At 35.2% G+C, this 20,111-nt stretch overlaps 1 protein-coding gene across 3 annotated transcripts; it reads left to right on the top strand.

Moving 5' to 3' along the window:
- The first annotated feature begins 1,273 nt into the window (after positions 1 to 1,273).
- LOC129880683 (exosome complex component RRP45A-like) lies at positions 1,274 to 16,688 on the top strand. Of its 3 annotated transcripts, XM_055954836.1 has the most exons (12): positions 1,274 to 1,414; positions 2,079 to 2,221; positions 2,333 to 2,542; positions 2,697 to 2,792; positions 2,891 to 3,005; positions 4,715 to 4,792; positions 4,902 to 5,090; positions 7,105 to 7,194; positions 7,674 to 7,789; positions 8,156 to 8,214; positions 13,180 to 13,426; positions 16,246 to 16,688. In XM_055954836.1, exons 2-11 carry the CDS (start codon positions 2,085 to 2,087, stop codon positions 13,395 to 13,397), a joined length of 1,308 nt encoding a protein of 435 aa, XP_055810811.1. In that variant the 5' UTR covers positions 1,274 to 1,414; positions 2,079 to 2,084; the 3' UTR covers positions 13,398 to 13,426; positions 16,246 to 16,688. The 3 variants fall into 3 exon arrangements, with proteins under 3 accessions (XP_055810811.1, XP_055810812.1, XP_055810810.1); XM_055954837.1 differs by lacking the exon at positions 1,274 to 1,414 and having other exon boundaries at positions 1,952 to 2,221; positions 2,317 to 2,542; XM_055954835.1 differs by lacking the exon at positions 1,274 to 1,414 and having other exon boundaries at positions 1,954 to 2,221.
- The last annotated feature ends 3,423 nt before the right edge of the window (positions 16,689 to 20,111 follow it).

Below are 20,111 nucleotides of genomic sequence, written 5' to 3'. Positions count from 1 at the left end.
GTTGCATGCCTACATACTTAGTACATTCAAAGTACTAACACATACTTTTGGCATATATGATATCACCATGTAGGGACCGGTGCTTCTCATCGTTCTCCCCCACATGGCCAGCTTGTGGTGAGTTTCCATGTTTCAAGAACAACATCCCTTTTATATGTTATGTAAACCATTAAGACTTCTATTATGACACTTCTTGATACTTATTTTAAGGGTGAGTTAGGAACATGTCTTAGCCCTCGCCAAGTCTATTCGTAGAGGTATGTTTGGACATGAATGTATGATGATCTGAGGTTGATAATGACTCTTAGTCTATGATGTTCTCCCTTAGTCCTGCTTTCCCTATTTTCTACCGCTTATCATTGATTGTCATTACCGATGAAAGGCTAAATGAATGCTAAGAGGCTTGGGTGAGGTACCTTCGGGTTTCTTATTTGCCGTGTCACGTCTAGGCCCTAGGCTTGGATCGTGACAAATTTGGTATCAGAGTCCAGGTTTTGAATGGTCCTCGAAGTCCAATATACCGCATGGAATCGGGTGTTATTCGTGGTTGTGAAGCATGCCACAATTATGAATAGGAGACTATAAGGTGTTTAGGAAAGTTTTCCTTTCTTTCATGATTCATGTCGTGCCTTAGAGTTGTTCTAAGACTTCCTCTAACTAACAAATTGTTTTGTGCACTCTAGATAATGCCTCCAAGAAGGGTACCTCTGCCTAGAGTAAGGTTTGATGATGAGGACCAAGCTCCTCCAATTCCCGAGGCTCCACATCATGAGGAGGGAGTTACACATTCGGAGTTCCGTAACATCATCTCTTTGTTGGCCCAAGCCATGGTCAACCAAACTAATCAAGGCATTTCTCGTCCTCCACTTCAAGTGCCTACCCCGACTTCTAGGATTCGGGACTTTAAGAGGATGAATCCATCCGAATATGATGGTTCCAAAGTAGATGAGGACCTAATGAAGTTCATTGAGGAAGTGTATCGGATTATTTTATTTTGGTTAAACCAAAAACTGAATTAATTAATACACAAAATCTATACCAATAGTCCAATACCATACATAACAGGGCCCAATTCCAATTTCCATATCTGTAATCTAATAAAAGGACAGTCCGGTGCACTTAAGCTCCCGCTATGCGCAGGGTCCGGGGAAGGGCCCGACCACAAGGGTCTGTTGTACGCAGCCTTACCTTGCATTTCTGCCAGAGGCTGTTTCCAAATTGAAATCCCTAAACTCTCTTAAGTCTCGTCTCTCGACTCTCCGTCATTCACAGAGTCCGTCTCCAATATTGTCTCTCAACTCCCTTCTCCTCGTCGCCGTCGCAAACTCCAACATCTCATTTTTGCTTTAGAAGAAATCTTGATGTGCCATTCTTGTAACAATCTGAAAGAGACTTATCTTTGACTAAAAAGAAGGTATGGTTTTTGTTAGTTATCTTCCAATTTGGGCTACAATGTGAAATCTTTGCATTGCAGACTCAAGTTTGTGTTTCTCATCTAACTTTTCATTTTGTGTTCCTGTGTCTATTTCTTGATTTCTGTTGCTTCCTCTTTTTACAGTTCAAGTTATGCCTTGCCTCATCTTCCTCCTATTATTTATCTATTTATTTGTTGATTTCTAAGTTGGGGGCGAGTTATTCACTTATTCTGCTATGTATATCTGTAAGATTTCTCTATTATTTGTTAGTAATATTTGCTATGCCTTGGAGACAGTCTTTCGGAAAGTGTAACGTATTGTTGAGAAAATCATACTTTTCAAATGTAGTGTTTGCTGACAAGAAAAGATATATCATTTCGAGGGCTAATGGAAAAATCTCACAAACCGAAAATCGAATCGAAATTACAAACATCAAACCAAATCGAATTTATTTTAATTTGGTTCGAATTAACATTTTCACCAAATCGAAAATCAAAAAATTGAACCGAATTTTATAAACCAAACCGAACGCCCAGCCCTAAAAATATATCATCAAACAGCTCAACGCCAGCCCTCGCCGTAAAACCCTAAACCCTCTGCACTTTGGAAATTGAAAGAAAAAACCCAGCAATATAACTTTTTCCTAACATACCTTTTGGGCAGAAGAGAATGGAGCAAAGATTGGGAATTATATGGCGAATGACAGTGAATGAGAAGAAGTTCATAGAATCTGCTTTAGAATCTGAACTCAGAGTCGATGGTCGCCGTCCATTTGATTATCGAACCCTCACCATCAAGTTCGGCAGGTAAGAATCTCTAACTCAATCTCTCTCTGTTTTTTTTTTTAACATTGTTATGATATATGAGATATGCTTGTGAGACTTTGCATTATGATTGTTAGAGTTATTTACTTGCAGAGAAGATGGTTCATCAGAAGTTCAACTAGGGCAAACTCATATTATGAGCTTTGTTACGTCGCAACTAGTGCAACCTTATCGAGATCGACCAAATGAAGGAACCCTTTCAGTATTTACTGAGTTTTCACCAATGGCAGATCCTTCGTTTGAGGCAGGTCGTCCTTCAGAGTCTGCTGTTGAGTTGGGTCGCATAATTGACAGAGGGTTAAGGTAACATTTCAACAAGCATCTCTCCCTTCATTAAGAGACTGTTATGCATCACTTGTTTTGTTTTGCTGGAGATAATTACATAATTTGAAGAAACGAAATTGTTGTCTTTGGTTAAAGTCTTCTTTTATTCTGCTTTCTAAAAAGGGTAATGCAGGGAAAGTAGGGCTGTCGACACTGAATCACTCTGTGTTGTGGCTGGGAAGTGGGTCTGGTCAATTCGTATTGATCTCCATATTTTGGACAATGGAGGGTGAGTTGCAGTGGTACATATTTGGGTCCAGTTAAGTGCCCATCTACGCCTCCATCTGAAGTTATGGAACTAATTGTGTGATTCTTCTATAAGTGCAGTAATCTTGTTGATGCTGCCAATATTGCTGCTTTAGCTGCACTTTTGACATTTCGGAGGCCTGAATGTACACTAGGAGGAGATGACGGGCAGGAGGTGACACTGCATCCACCCGAGGTTTCCTTTCTTGCTTTATTCCCGCTAAATGGAGTTCAATTTTGAGGGTGCATTATGAGTAATATCTCTTTGGACAGAGTCATCCATTAAATCCATACACTAGGAGCAACTAGCTTGGAATCTTACATTTCCCTATATGTTCTTCCTTTATTAAAATTTTCCTATCTGAGGGCTTTCATTTATCATTGCTTAACACATTATTCTGTTCTGGTTGTAAATATAATCATGGTGTCTCAATTATCCCCCCCAAAAGCCTCTTGTGGTATCTCCTCTGTTTTATCCCTATTCGTTTGGCTTGAATTTTGGAGAGCTTCACTTGGATGAGGTTGAAGTTATTTTGAGCTCTGCTGAATTTGCTCAGTAACTTATATTTTGGAGGGAGTTCTTATATCTTTAACAGAAATATAGAATTAAAAGATTTGTTTTGGAGAGACATTATTCTTGTTGTGGAATATTTGCTTATATTTTCGGTTGTGTCTGCTCTTGTTTGTCTTTGCCTCTTCAGCTTAGACCCTGCTAACTTGGGAACATAGAAAAAAGAGGGGAAGAGAAGGAGAATTTGGTGTATCTATTGCCTGTAATAAAAACAATTGCCCGCACTGTCATAATAGGAGCACCTGCCTTGCTTGTTCACAACTCGTTACCAGTATATGTGGTCACAATGATAGCTACTTGAGAACAAATGATATGTTCGTTGGTTACACTTTCTATTTGGGTTTTACTTGTTCCTTACATTCTATTCCTTGCAGCTAAGTTGCTTGAACTTGGGTGCGGGTATCTGATATGGGTGCGGATCTAGAGGTGGGATCCTTCGTGATCTATTTTTTAAGATTTGGAGGTATGGATTCAGCAAGGATACTGGTGTGGGGATTCCGCTAAAAGTAAATCAACCTCTAGAAATAGAGCTATAAAAGTATGCCTAAATTATGAGACATTATGTGGAAGACTTACATGTAGGTGCCTGTAAAGTGCCACTAACTCAATTTATTAATGTTGTTGGTAGCCATCTAAAAATATACACTAGCTTCTCTCATATCTTCAAATCTACGCTAGCTTTTGTCTTGAGAAAACAAAATGCCAAATCTTAACTCAAATTTCTCCGTAGTTTTTGGTCCAAGTACTTAATTGTTGATTTAGTGGATCTGGTACGTATCTTACTTCCATACCTAGTGTCGTGTCGTGTCGATATAGCTGTGGCACCAAAAGTGAGTCCAAGCACCTTAGGATTGCAGGCCCTTGGGTTAGCAATCTTCATGTGTCTATTTGGACTAATGCATGAACTTGTTGCTCCATTTTGGTATAATTATTTATATCTTAATTAACATAAGAAAAGCGTAATATTATACCATCTATGTAAGCCACAATTTTTTCTGGTGTGTTGGCAAATTACAGCCACTGCGGGATAAATCATAAAACCATCCACTTTGCTCAGAAATAATAGGAGCAGAGGAATTTCTTAGTTTTGATATATTCTGCAATTTGTTGCTGCTTTTTTATTTTCATTGTTTTCTATCTTTTGCTTTACACTTCACCTATGCCTCCTGCCTCTTAACTTGCTTCTTCCAGAGTATTTCGCTGATGTATAAATTATTCCATCACGTGATTGTAATGGGAACTGTTCATTTGCATTGCTATTACTTGATGTGGTCGAGATGTTGGTTAAAATACCTTAAATGTTGATTTATTGAGTACTTCTTGAATACTGGCAGGTGAGGGAGCCACTTCCCTTGATTATACACCATCTACCTATAGCAGTAACTTTTGCATTTATTGGAGATGAGCATATGGTATGCCACTGTCAAAATTTCCTCTTTTCATTATTTTATGCTGTTATAGTTATGTTGTCTTGAAAAATCTGATGCGAACTTAATTCTAATCTAATTTTCGTATTGGTAGGTCATAGATCCAACACATCATGAAGAAGCTGTTATGGGAGGAAGAATGTCCGTTACCCTGAATGCAAATGGCGATGTATGTGCTATTCAAAAAGCTGGAGGACATGGTGTCATGCAAAGTGTTGTCATGCAGTGTCTACGCATAGCATCAGTAAAAGCCGGAGATATAACTAGCAAAATTAAAACCGTTGTAAGTATTTTGTATCTCAGATTAAATTTCAAGTGTCTTTGGTACTGAAGTTGCACGAACACTTCACTTTTGGTGCTGCACCCCTGTGGATACGACATGGGTGTGGGATTCATTGGGTACTTTGACTAAAATGAATAGAGAAATTCAAGACAACTACAGTGATTTTTGAAATCAAAACAAAAGATCGGGTGAAATCATAATTTAGGCATATGTTTTTTTTTATTTTTAAAAGATATTTGTATTAAAAAGTCAGCAATCAGAAGATGCTTTAAAGATATTTATAGGTCAACATCACTGCTGAATGTGCAATGAACTCAAGAAGTCTATCATGACCTCTATAATCATTTGGAATAGTCACGTTACACTTAAAAAATAGTAAAATGTAATTGTACGTAATACTCCCTCCGTTCGCTTTAACTTGCCCACTTTGGACTTTGCATACACCTTAAGAAACAATGATATATATTGTATTTTAGCACAATACCCATATTAATTGATGTATAACTTTAAGTCTTGGGAAATGCTTTAGGGAATAAGTAATTAATGTTAAGGGTGAAACAAGAAAAAAATAATTGTCTTTTCTTGATATGTTAAAAGTGACAAGTAAAAATGAGTTACCCTTGTATTAAAAAAAATTGACAAGTAAAAGTGAACTAAGGCAGTAATAATTATAGATTTGAACTTGCTCAAAAGAATTGGGGTCTTTGGCACTTCTACCCCTATTTTGTGTTGGTCTTTAAGTTTTTCCCCTCAAGGCAAACAACTTTTTGATATGACAAAAGCTTATATTTTTGCATCATAATATCTCACAAGTTTTGTCTCGGACCCTTAAATAACTTATGCCTCCGAGGCATAAGTTCGATTGCTAAGGACAAAAATTGAAGACCAGTTTGTTTGAAGGAAAAAAGTGTAATGCGTTCTATGTCTTCCAAGTAGTCCACCATACAACATCAACAACAGACCTAATGTGGTCCCACAAGTGGAGCTAGAGGTGGCAAAATTAGCCCATGAGAACATAACCTACCCAATTTGTTCAACCCGCCCACATTTATTAGCTCAGCCCGTCAAAAATTTGGCTGATATGTATAGCCCAAATTGACCCATGAGAAATCATGTCAAAATATTTTCAAAAAGATATATATTTTTATTTTGATATGTTATATATAGCTATAATAAATAACTTTATTAAGTACTAAAAATTTATAAAAAAAATAATTAAATCTTAGTAAGGATTGGCGAGTTGGGTTATGACCCACATTTTAGCCCAAGTAACTTTTGGTCCGCTCATTTATTAACTTAGTCATTTTGACCCGTCCAAGTTCAGCCCAACCTTCCCATTTGTTACCTCTAAGTGGGGTAAACAGTCCATAATTTAGACATATTTTGTTACTCTATTTTTAGACATTTGAATTATTTTTAGCCGAATTCCACACTTGTATTCATACCTAGATCCGTAACCCCGAAGCTTAAAATTTAGATCACGAAGGATCCGACCTCTAGATCGGCACCCTTATCGGACACACACCTAAGTCCGAGCAACTTAGGTTGGTACCATATTCTTGCCTTTTATGCTGAATGATGACTGATGTTTTAAACCAGCAGCCCCTTTCTTTTCCAAAATAGTCTCTGTCTAATGGTTGTTGTTGTTGTTCATCCTTTTGGGTTCTCCCTTGCTACTACCATGTCCCACTTCATTGCTCTGAGGACATCAAGAACATACACTTCTTCATTTTAAACTTACACTAAGATTGGAGAAATATCTTTGTTATAATTTTCTATTTTTTAATTTATTTGAAACTGCATAAATGTGGATTTAAATGGAAATTTTGGATGATATCTTGGTGAACAATACGGCAATTTAATCTTGTTCCCTATATGAATAGCCGCATTTTTTTTTTTTGGTTTCATGTTAGATGCTTTTGTAAATTGGGATAGTTTTTTGTTTGCCAACTTGTACAAGTGGTTGTGGTTGGTAGATTGGTTCCTGATTGGTTGAATTGTATTCTTTTTATAGGTTGAATCTTATAAAACAGAGAGAGCTCTCAGAATGGTCAAGCGACATGCTCCTAGTAATGCTGTTGATGTCAATGAACCAGGTGAAAAGGTATGTGGAGTTTGTTTCATAGGCCAAGTGTACGTGTAGAGACAGTATACTGAATGATTAGAGTCATTACAGTTAGATACATTCAAAAAGGGTAATGAAAACTAGTTAAAATGTTTTGTTCCTTGAAATCAACTTTAGTTCTTACTAAAATTTGAAAATGGTGGATATTGCTAGGAAGAGAAATCGCATTACCAGTCAAATCTTAAATAAGTATATTAGTCTCTCAATTGTTAGAGAGTATATCTTTCATCACAATGTTAATCCTTAGCCGAAGAAAACTTAAATCTTTTTTTTTGGGGGGGATAAAGACTGATGCAAATTTCATCATTTTTTTCTGGATAAAGACTGAAGCAAACATCATCTTCAGCATTAATAATTTTGACTTAGATTTTTCAGTCAGCTGAGTTTCAGTCTTAAGACTTCAGTGTTCAGATTTCTTATTCCATCTCCTTAATGATAAGGCTAAGCAAATTTTGCAGGGGCAAAAATTGAAATCAGAAGAGTGCAGTAAGAGCGATGACATGGATGTCCAGCAGGGTAGAATCAACAAGAGGAGTGCTAAGAACCGGAGTTTAACAGGCGGGCCGTCCAGTTGGTCGATCTTTGGCCTGTCTTATTCTGAGTTTGTTTAGCAGAAAATTATTTATTTGCGATGCAATTTTATATGCTTCTACAATATGCTTATTATATAAGTTGCCAAAGTGCCCAGGAATGCTGTCTTTGTTCTAAGAGGTTTATTTCTTTTGACATGCATAATTGTATCACTCATGTAATTTCATCTTACTATAAAAACCAAAAGTTGTTCTTTGGATAAGCAATTTTTATATTCTTGCTTTGAAAGAATTAACCCATTTAAGAGGAGATACATTTCTGTCTTAAAGTGCATCCAGAAACTTATTTGGACATGTTAATAGTTGATTTTGCTCTAACTCACTGCAAAAATTTCCTTTCTCCTTCTTAGGGATCCATATTCTGAGGGTGTCAACACCGACGAATTGAAAGCTACTCTTGCTTCTCGTGGTGAGTTTTATGATTTTATATTAAGTATAAGCTTGGAATTCCTTGTGTATGGTTCTCTAACTTCAACAGAAATGGGGTTGAATTACCCGAATGAGCTTTAAGAATAAATGATAATCTGAACTGTGTATAGGTTTTGGAACAATGAATTCATGGTAAGCATGGTTTTAGTACATGTATGTATGTATATGTGTGTGTGTATATATTTGTTAATATAGTCAAAGACCTAATCTATAACAGATAGAGACTTCATTTTATGTGGGATTGTCCAGCTTTACTTGTCAAAGTAAATTTAGAAATTATTCGGGACTATCAAAAAGTTGTCAACAAGTTTGTGAGACTTTTAATCTAAGTGCATACCAATAAAATGTCAGTCTGATTTGTGTATAAAGAATACTCCGTCTGTCCCATTTTAGTTGTCATGGTTTCCTTTCTGAGAGTCAAACTATATGAACTTTGACTAACATTTTAAGGTATATTTTTTTAATCATATTGATATGAAAAAAAATGTAACTTATAGTACTTTTCGTATAGTTTTTGAATATCAAATTTTTTACTTTGTAATATTGAGTTAAAGTAATATAATTTAACTTTAAAAATTAGTCAAATTGACTTTCGAAAAGTGCAACATGACAACTAAAATGGGACGGAGGGAATACTACATGGCACGAAGCACATAGAGTTAGAGAAGAAGATATTGGAACTTTTATATGTTGTCAGCTATAAAGGTTACATTCCATCAGTTTCACATGTCATAACATGCACTCACTAATGAAATGACCCCAAGTAATAAAAATTGCTTATAATAAGCTTATAAGAAACAACAACATACTAGTGTATTCCCACAAAGTTGGGTCTGGGGGGTGAAATGTACGTAGACCTTATTTCTACCTTAGAGGTAGAGAGACTGCTTTCAATAGACCCTTGGATCAAGATAAAAATAATCTAGAAAAAGAAGTAATGGAAATACAAGAAGCAAAAGACATTAATTAAAACTAACAAATAGAGAGCAGATGAGTACTATGACGAAATAATACTATAATCAAACTACGAAACAACAGATAATTACATAAATTGAAGAACAAGAAACAAGAGTAATATTATGACTACTAGAATGGAAAACAAGACAATACGCTCCTACCTACTACCTTTCTATCCTAAATCGTGTCCTTCACACCTTCCTATCTAAGGCCATGTCCATGGTAAGCTGCAACTGCGCCATATTTTGTTTAATCACCTCTCTTCAATACTTTTTTGGTCTACCTCTATCTCTCTTGAATCCATCCATAGCCAATATCTCACACCTCCGCACTGGGGCATCTGTGCATCTCCCCATCACATGCTCGAACCATCTTAACCCCTGCTTTCCGCATCTTGTCTTCCATCGAAGTCACTCCCACCTTGTCTTGAATATCTTTATTTTTAACCCTATTTATCCTAGCATACCAACACATCTATCGAAGCACCCTCATCTCCGCTATTTTCATTTAATAGAATGTGAGTGGTGTTGATTGGTCAACACTCCACCGCATATAACATAGCTGGTCTAACCACCACTTTGAAGAGCTTGCCTCTAAGATTTGGTGGCACCTTCTTATCACATAAAACTTCGGATGTGAGCTTCTATTTCATCCATCCTGCACTAATATGGTGAGTGATATTTTTGTCAATCTCCCCATTTACTTGGATAATAGACCCAAGATATTTGAAACTACTTTTTGATGACCTGTGTTTCAAGCCTCACTTCCACGTCAGCCTCATGTACCACATCACTGAACTAGCACTCTTTAAGTATTATGTCTTGGTCCTGCTCAACATGAAACCTATAGACTTTAGGGTCAATCTCCAAACCTCTAGCTTAGTATTAACTTCATCGCGAGTCTCGTTAATCAAAACTACATCCCTAAATAACATACACCATGGCGCTTTACTTTGAATTTGCCACGTCAATATATCCATCACCAAGGCGAATATAAATAGACCAAGGGTTGATCTTTGATACAGCCCCATCAAAATGGGAAGTGCTTCGAGTCTTCTTCCACTGTCTTTATTTGGGTTTTGGCTCCATCGTACATGTCCTTAATCGATCTAGTGTACACTACAAGCACACCTCTAGCCCTAAGCACCTTTGTAGATCCTCCTTGTGGACTTTGTCATAAGCCTTTTCTAGGTCGATAAACACCATGTGTAAGTCCTTCCTCTCCCTATATTGTTCTACTAGTCTCCCACTAGGTCAATAGCTTTTACAGTTGAGCGTCCTAGCATAAATTCAAACTGGTTCTTGAAAATAGTCACGTCCCTCCTCACTCTCATTTCCACCACCATCTCCCAAACCTTCATAGTGACATAGCTGCTTGATACCCTTGCAATTTTGAATGTTATCCTTTTTCTTGTACAATGCAATCATCGGACTCCATCTCTATGCTTCAGACATCTTTGCTGTCTTGAACACGACATTAAACAACCCAGTCATCCACTCCATGCATGCCCTGCCTGTGCTCTTTCAAAATGCTATCGAGATCTCGTTTGCCTAGACGCTCTACCTACGCATCTTTCGAATAGTACCCTTCACTACCTTAACCTTTATATGCCTACAATAACCACAATTACGATGCTTCTCTAAGTGCTCTGAATCTCCCACCACAATGTCTTCGCCCCCTCTTCGTTCAAGAGTTTATGTAAGTATGACTGCCATCTTCTAATGAGTGCATCCTCCGTTAGTACTTTACCGTTCTCATCCTTGATGCACTTCACTTGGTCAAGGTCACGTGCCCTCATGTCTCTCGCCTTGGCTAGCCTGTATAATTTCTTATCCCCACATTTGTCCTCTAATTCTGCTTACAAGCACTCAAAAGCCGTTGTTTTTGTCGTCATAACCACTAACTTTTCCTTCTTCCTAGTCATCCTATACTTCTAGTTTGTCCGCTTTTCCTCCTCGTCCTTACTCTCCACCAACTTCGTGTAAGCCTCCTTCCCTTATTTTTCTCCATTCCATCACCTGTCCCCTCGATGCCGATTAGATCGGCCTCTCGAGACACCCGACACCTCTTTTCCCTAATTCAACTGGCAGTCTTATCCCACATATTGTCCGCATCCCCATTACTCCCCAAGCCCGCATAGCCATCATATTCTCCCTATCTCCGAGACACTGGCCATAGTGAAGCTACCCATTTGGTCCTTGGTCGGTCATCCACAACCCTTTTCTTCCTCATCTTCTTGATCTCCAAATCTATCATGAAGAGCTTATATTGGGTTGTGAGATTCTCATACGGGATCATCTTATGGTCTTTACAGTTTACAAAGACTTTTATCGGCCTTCCTAAGGAGCAAAAGGTCTTAGCCACCGTACTGCAGAAGGTAACCAAGTGCTCCTCCTCCTTAGGGAAACTCGATATGGCTGCCACCAATCCAGAAGCTCTCGCAAATTCCAAAAGTGTGGTTCTGCCTTCGTTCTTGTCCCTGATCCAAAACCTCTATGCACATCGTCGTAACCCCTCTTAGTTGACCTGATGTGTCCATTGAAATCACCTCCTATGGATAGCTTCTTAGTGAGCGGTATACCTCTCACTATCTCGTCCTAATCCTCCCAAAAGCGCTTCTTGTCCTCCTTATGCAAGCCCGTTTGTGGAGCGTAAGCATACATTATTGAACATAAGAACTTTCAAGTAATTTAACATGGCTTTAACATAAAAACGTTTGTGTTTCTGAGGGTAGGAGAGAGCTCCTTTTTCTTAGTAGCTAAAGAAAAGCGGTTCCTTCTATCTAGAATTTAAAGAACCCTTCGATCATCTCATCCTCCCGATTAGCTTAACATTTCTCGTGACCCCATCTTTTCTGGATTTCTTTGCCCTTCTGATCAACATTGAGCTACCCAAAGTTCCTCCAATAGTTTGCATTTTTTTAGCTGTGAGTTCTACTGAATAAGATCCATCTTTCCATTTGATCAGAGCTCTGCGTTTGCTACATGAATAACTCAAGTCTTGTGATACAGTAACATGCGATGCAACTCAAAGTATAATAGTTTGAACTAATCGCTGATTGAACGGAGAACTTTCGTAGCTTGTGGAAAATCTTTCTAGTTGAGAGAAATAGCAGGAATTCCATAGTATGGTTTGATTTGATTGGTAGAAGAACTTTGCCAAAAACATTCATTTCAATAACATCACTGGGTGGTGATATATCTCTTTTTGAATCTGGCCTCAAGCTGTCGGATAAATATGCAAAAGATAGAGAAGGAAGGATCAGCTGTTCATATATTGCATGTTTGAAAAATTCAACAGCCATGTCTACTTCATAAGAATAAAGATGGTGCAGGGGGACCTAACAAAAATCATGATCATCTAAGGAGATTGTACATGACATTGGATGGGAAATCGATCACTGAATGTTGGAATTTCGAATTTGGTGTAAGAACAGGCTATTTGTCCTTCAGACGAGTTGTTTCTATCAAAGGATGGCCAGTAGAGGATGTGAAGCTGAAAAATTCGGAAGAGGTTGAAGGAAACTACGTCATAATTGAGAACTCTTTTAAATCTAGAGTGGAAGGGAGTGTGGCATTTTCGATTTTGGTGCCTGACATTTGAAGATAGGCCTTTGATAGTACAGTTTATGGCGTGTATTTTCTTAAACTCGGCCTTTTAATCTATCTCATATTTTGTTTAAAAGAAAAGGAGGAGGTTATGTGTCTCTTTCTAACTATTTCTCTTCTTAGCATCTAATTATTGCCTTGAATGTTATTATTTTGAAGGGTACATCTTTTCAATTCTTCGTCCTTGCACAGTTGAGCCAATTTGTTGATTTGCCATTTTATGTTTTTATCTGTGAACATGAGATTGGTTAACACTAAGAAATAAGAAGCTTGTGAAAACCAGAAAGTTTTTCTGAAGTTTGAACATTCTCACTTGAAACAAGCACTGCAAGATTGGGGATAAGCTGACTTGATACATTGATTGATTATACATTATGCAGGTTCAATAGCAGTGCCTATGAATCTAGACAATTTAGGTGATAATATTAGAGATGAAACAAAATCAGATGAACCACTTTCAGATGTTAATCCAGTATCTTCATCGACTGACTCAGCTGGAAAAGAAATGGCAATAAGCAGAGAAAAAACTTTACAAGATGCTGTTAAGCCTAAGAACAAGCGGAAAAAGAAGAAATCGTCTAATATTGCCACAGTTTAGAGAATGCATGTGTGATCTATCTTCTTGAGGTACGTGGTTGATTATGTTAATTCTGGTATGTAACCTATTCCAGCTTGTAAATAGCATCTGTTCTTGGTCACTGTGTTCTTCCTTCCTCAGCTTGGGGGAAGAGATGCCTGGTTGCTTTAATCAGATGCCATAGTTGTCCTCTCCAGTGCAGTAGCACTAGTTTTCCTTTCTTATCTGTCTCATTGTGTTGTTGGACACCTTTAGGCTTGATGAGAAATGGAGTTATGTCCTTCAGGCTTGGAAGAGTATTATATGCACTTTTTGGGGTATGAAAAGATTATCATTTTACTGGAGATCTGCGAGGAATTCTCAAAAATACTACATCTCTACATTTTTCCATAATAGGTTAAAAAGTAATTTTTCCCCCATAAATGATTGTGATTGCCTTGGCTTTGTGACTAGGTCATCTTACTCCTCCAAGGCTTCAACTTTAGCGTGTGCTACTATAATGTTATTAAGATGCTAATGTAAATGGATAATTTGTAGACATTCTTAAGTTGTTCTATATATTTACCCAAAAAGGAATTGATCAGTGTTCCCCTTTTGGTAATTTCCAAGAATGACTATACCAGACGAGCAACCTCCATCTCTTCTGCACGTTTTTATGAAGCTCAAGAAAATCCTGGAGTATATGGTTATATACTTCTGTTAACACTAAGGGGTCGTTTGATTGGGATACAAGTTATGATGGGATAAGTTATGCTGGGATAAGTTATGCTGGGATAAGTTATGATGGGATTAATTATGCTGAGAGTAGTTTTTATTGCTTGCTTGGTTTGCCATATTCAAAATTATACTCATTGCATAAATCTAAGAATAAGTTGTTCGTTTACAAAAATATCCTCCACCTTATTTAATTTTTTTTATTTACTTAGCAAGCTTTTAGTTATTTAATCTTAAAAATAAAATTTTCATCTTATTTAGCTAAAATATTTTTGAGTATGCATTTCCACGATTATGCCGTGTGTTTTTAAATTAAACTTTCATCTTATTTAGCTTAAAAATAAATCTTCCATCTTATTTAGCTTTAAATAAAACTTTCATCTTATTTAGCTTAAAAATAAAACTTTCATCTTATTTAGTTTAAAAATAAAACTTCCATTTTAAGTTTATTAAAGTAAAATAAATTTTATTATTAAAATTATCTACATTTTAAAGTTATTTACATTTTAATTGAGATATACAATTTAATTTTAAGTGAGTAATAAACTATTTAATTAAAATATGTAATTTAGTAGTGAAGTGAATATTTTAAGAGAAATCAAAATATAAATAAACATAAGAATTAGACAAATAAATTCAACTTAGAATATATTCATAAATAGAAATTTTATTTATAAAATGTAGTTTTTTTAATAGAAAAATATATTATCATAAAAACAACGATTAATTAAGTTTGTGAATGTTATTATAAATGTTGTTAAAAAATTACGTTAATATACATTAATGTAAAAAGTGGTGTATAAAAGAGACTTAAAGGGGGTATTTTAGTTATTTAATATACCTTATCCCAGGATAAGTTATCCTGTAATTACTATTCCATCCCACGGAAGGGTCAACTTATTCCGTTACTAATTGTTAATCCTGGGATAAGTCATCCTATCCTTTGTAACCAAACGAGGAATTAAAGGGCACTTAAAAATTATCCTGGGATTAACCCCTTTTATCCATCACACCAAACGACCCCTAACTGATAAACAATGCACATGTTTTTTTAAAAGTAAAATACCTTTTTGTTTCTATACAAGTTTTATGTGGGAGTTCTGAATCAAGTAGGTTGTATGTGTGTGTATCATTTAGTATAGCACCAAGGTACTACAATACAATTAAGAGAATACAAGCAAGTTACCTTTCTCAAAATAAATAAATAAGAGAATACAAGCACATAAGGAGCAAAAGGGGACAACCACATGAAGCATATAAAAGCTTTTGCAAAACAAATTTACCTGTCCATTTTGTGTTACCTACCGAGGACCAAAAAAATACCAACAGACTCCTACAAATCTGCATGTGATATTTACCCAAAACATTGCCTGATTCCCATGCCCGATCATTAACTAAAGGAGTAACTATGGCACACGCCACACAGTGTATAAGAAACAAGTGGTCTGCTTTTTTTTTTGTACTGACAAAGTACTGCTCCTATATATGACACGAAGCAGTGTGTAGCGTTATTCTTATTTTTGTAATTTCTCAGGTTTTCTGGTTTTCAGAACTTTGTATTTGTCCATTTCTGGTTTTCTAGGAAGGGGAGCCTTGGTGCAATGGTAAAGTTGTCTCCGTTTGACCTATAGTCACGGGTTCGAGCCGTGGACTGAATAACTGATCCTTGCATCAGGGTAGGCTGCCTACGTCACACCCCTCGGGGATGCAGCCCTTTCCCGAACCCTGCGTGAATGTAGGATGCTTAGTACACCGAGGTTGCCCCATTTCTAGTTTTCTGGAGTTTCTGAATTTTCTGCTGCATGTTTTAGCATTTTCTCCATTTCTAGTTCTGCTGCATTTGCATTTGGATTATCAGTTCATTTTTTTGGATCTAATGTGGTGAAATCTTGTTACAAAAACTTACTAATATATGGCCATAAGACCTACCTATTTGAGTGAAATCATTCCAATTCTTCATGTTGTCTGAATTTCTTTCTACTGAACTAAGTGGAGTTTAAAGGTATCAAAAGTTTGAAACCAGTCTGTCCGTACCAGGTAGTGTTTACTCATTACTCTCGTATTAGATCAAAACTTTATGCCACAGCTAGTTATTTGGTTGCATATCTGTTTTATGAGACACATACAGCTAACTACTTTCATTTTCTCCTCTCAGATTGAAATTACTCTGCATTTTAGTAAATTCTATGACTAATTGCACAGTTGGAGCGGCTCATGAATTTCCTGAGTTAAATCATTGTCCTCAAATTGAAGGACATGAATTGAAATCATTGCCATCGATGTTCAGTGTGAATGGAGGATTAAAGAATGCTGCATTTGGTATCGGTCACCTAGATTGAGTTCCAATCACTTGATCCCGCAGCAGAACTAGTGGCATTCTGAAATCTTGATTTGAACTTGAAGACTCAGAGGAACACGAAAAATGCTTTGTTCTTGAGAGAGGTTTTGATGTGTTCTTTGTCCTTGTAGAGGATTTCTATTTATAGTTGTAAAGAAAAGACAATTCACATTGTAGACGAACTCTTCTGCTAGATTTGACTAGCCAACTGTTTATGTGACAACCCTATTTGATTGGCCTAAACATAGCAAGTTCATTTATGTTGTCGTGCTAACCGTATAACCTTACATATGACATGAGTTCGGCTATAAAGTATTATACTTCACAATAATTAACAACTTAAAAATTTAAATGACATAAATATTTTTGCTAACTCTCGAAATTTATATTATATAAATTGAGATAGAGGGAGCAACATATTTTATTTGAAAATGATGTAAAAAGTATTAAAAATCAAAATAATTAATAATTTAAAATATTTAAAAGACATAAACTTAGATTGACTCTCAAAATTTATCAGTGACACATATATTGAGAAAAAAAGAGTAACATATATTGTCTAAAAAAGAATGTAAAAAGTAACATAAATCACAATAATTAATAACATAAAATATTTACAAATCATAAAAAATAATTTAATAGACTCTCCAAATTTTATTTGTGTCACATCAACTGGGACAAAGTGAATAATATATATTGGAACCAAGTTCCAATATGACAATATCTAATGTAAAGATAAGGGATAATTACCTTTTTGAGTTCCTTTTATAAAATATTTACTGGTTTTAAATATATATTTTATTTATGAAAAAGGGCCTAAAAAAGTGCAAACAACCCCAATTATTGTATGACCTAAAGACCAATATCCAAGAAAAGGCGAAATTCATCGGTAACCATCTAAAGTTGGTACCAACTTTCACTTAAACTCCTCAATTAAACTTTATTCATTTTAAATACCTCATATTCGATTTCGTTCTATCATTTTGACATTTTTTTTTACAATTTCCTGTTGACCCTAAGCGCATGTTAACCAAGAGTGTCCATATGAATTAAATGACCAATTATATCATGCCAATTCATTTTAAAGCCATATCATTATGCACACACAAAAAAGAGTTTGTGCATAAAAGTTTGGCGGTGTATTTTCTTAAAAGCATGTTTTCTTCTTGTTGATTTCTTTATAATATGAAGTGGGTATCGAGTTGACCGATGATGCCTACTAGTACATGTTATTTGTATTGATATTATTCTTGCTTTGCCACTTAGCATAATTTAGTTGCAGGGTCAGTGAAATTTCATAAGTGAAGACGAAGATGATTCTCGAACAACTTCTACTTTCTTTCCTATTGGTGGAGCTGTGTTATTACTTTATTTATACACTGTATCTTTAGAAGCTCTTGTACCTGTTTAGACTAGTATCCTTGGAGGTGTTAGAGTGTCTCTTGTAATAAATCATGGAGTTTAATTTGATATATAGCGACTCCATAACTCTTTTAATCTATTATTTGTATTTTGTTAAACTTTCGCATGATATTTTCGTTTAGGGGATTGAGGGTTCATCTACTTAGGTGCTAGAGTAGGTGCCTGCATGACCCAATATATTGGATCGTGACAGGCCTTTAATTCACATTATTGTCCTAGTTTTTGATTTGTGTTGCAGTTGTCTACTTTCTTTCATGTTAGTTACTATTGTTTATATTTATGAGCATTATGTAAAGTTATATTATTGTTCTGTTGCTCCAAATTATTGGAGAAATCATATATTTTTTTAATGAGTATTTTCTTATTGGTTAAATAAAAAACTGAACCGTTAAAGAACAACAATCGATAAGAAATATCTTATTGGTTTGGCATATATAAAAATCAAAAACCAATAAACCGAATCAATAATACATAAAATCAAACCGAACCGATGATGCACACCCCTAGATATAGTGGCTATCACACTCATTTTGCCACAATAACAAAAAGTGGCAAAGTGATACTGTGTGGCCCAACATGGGGTGTTTAAACTAAAAAAGGGACTACTTGAATGGTTTAAATAAAAAATGATGTCAACTTTAGGTAGTTACGAATGGATTCTCACTGAAAATTTTAAGTGTTTGAAATGTCATTATTTTGTCGATAATTTCACTTTTTAAAGATTCATAAACAAGGTTTAAAATTGTGTAAATTTTTATTTTGAGTTTTGGCTGTTATCATCAATAATTGATATGAATGAATTATTCTAATTAAATTTTTTAGTGTGCTTAATTCTTTATTAGTACATTATGAAACTATTTTTCACTTTTTAAATTTATAAATGAGATTTGTTTGTTCTATATATAAGTCCATGATGGATTAAAAAGAAACAAATATATTATAGTACTAAGAAGGTAAAAAAAAAAGAAAAGGGTTTAAAATGTGTACTTAAAATGTTCATTAAGACAAATAGAGGATATATTCATTATTAAAAGTTGGGGAGGTATTTAATTTTTCAAGAAAAATTAAATGGCAAAAATAACTTATATAGTTGGATTACATTTTCTAGAGTAACACTGCCACCTTGCCTTCTAAGCCCAAACTCAATTAAGAAAATCTAACATATCTGGACGTCAAATAATTGTAGATCTCCGACTTTTCGAAGGAGAAACAATGGAAACATGCCTGAAATCTATGGATTGTAGTTTTTCTTACATTAGAATTACATTTCTTCCTTTTCTCCAAGTCCAGAGCAATTTTTTGAGGGTTTCTAGGGTGATCTTCGTCTATTTTGACACTTAAAGGGGAGAGGGAGAAAATAAGAAATCACGTTTTTTAATTTTGTTCCGTCGATATCTCTATAACGGATTTTATTCCGCCACGACGGTGCTACTATGGTGAGGTTATTCCCGCTATAATAAAATGGTATCTGTCCGAAATAACTTGAATCAAAATTTTTTTACCCAATCTAAATAACGATAATTCGGATCGTTACCAAGATGATAGAAACAATGAGGTGAAAAAGAACTCTAGATGGCTGTTGAGCTTTTGATGCGGTGGCAATTGAGCTTTTAGGTTGGGACATGTTTCATTAGACCTGAAAAAGACAAAAACATTCATTAATATGAATTTTATACCATTAAGATGGACATGTTGATATCAATGTTTAACTCACATTTCTAAATAGTAGAAATGAGAGTTTTCATTTTTTTTTTTCTAAAACTGTGATGTTCAAATTAATTTGCATATCTTTATTAGCATAAATTAGGGGTGTATATGAATCGGATTGTTTCAGGTTTTTTAAATATCAAATTAAATTATTCATTTCGTGTTTTTTAATTTATACATCAAATTAAACTAATAAAACTTGATTTTTTCAACCTTAATTTTTTCGGATTTTTCGGATTTTTGAATTTTTTCGGGTGTTTTCAATAAAGTTTCATACAATCATATAATTAACTTGTGCTTCAAATATTTATTTAGTCCTACCAGAATATCACTATCTAAGGTATTTTTTAAGAAAATAACACAAAATATGACACTAAAATATTCAACAAAAAATAATAAAATAATAGCGAAATCACATAAAATAAATATTGTAAATTAATAAGTCATAACGAAAATGATCATAATTTAAAAGTACTAAATCATACTAAAATAAGTCTAATAACTATTAATTACATGACTAAATATTAAAGTAAAACTAAAATTAAGTTATGTAT

This window comes from Solanum dulcamara, chromosome 2 (assembly GCF_947179165.1).
Source record: "Solanum dulcamara chromosome 2, daSolDulc1.2, whole genome shotgun sequence".
In the NCBI taxonomy this organism is placed as follows: Eukaryota; Viridiplantae; Streptophyta; class Magnoliopsida; order Solanales; family Solanaceae; genus Solanum; species Solanum dulcamara.
This window is presented reverse-complemented; position numbering and strand designations above follow the sequence as displayed.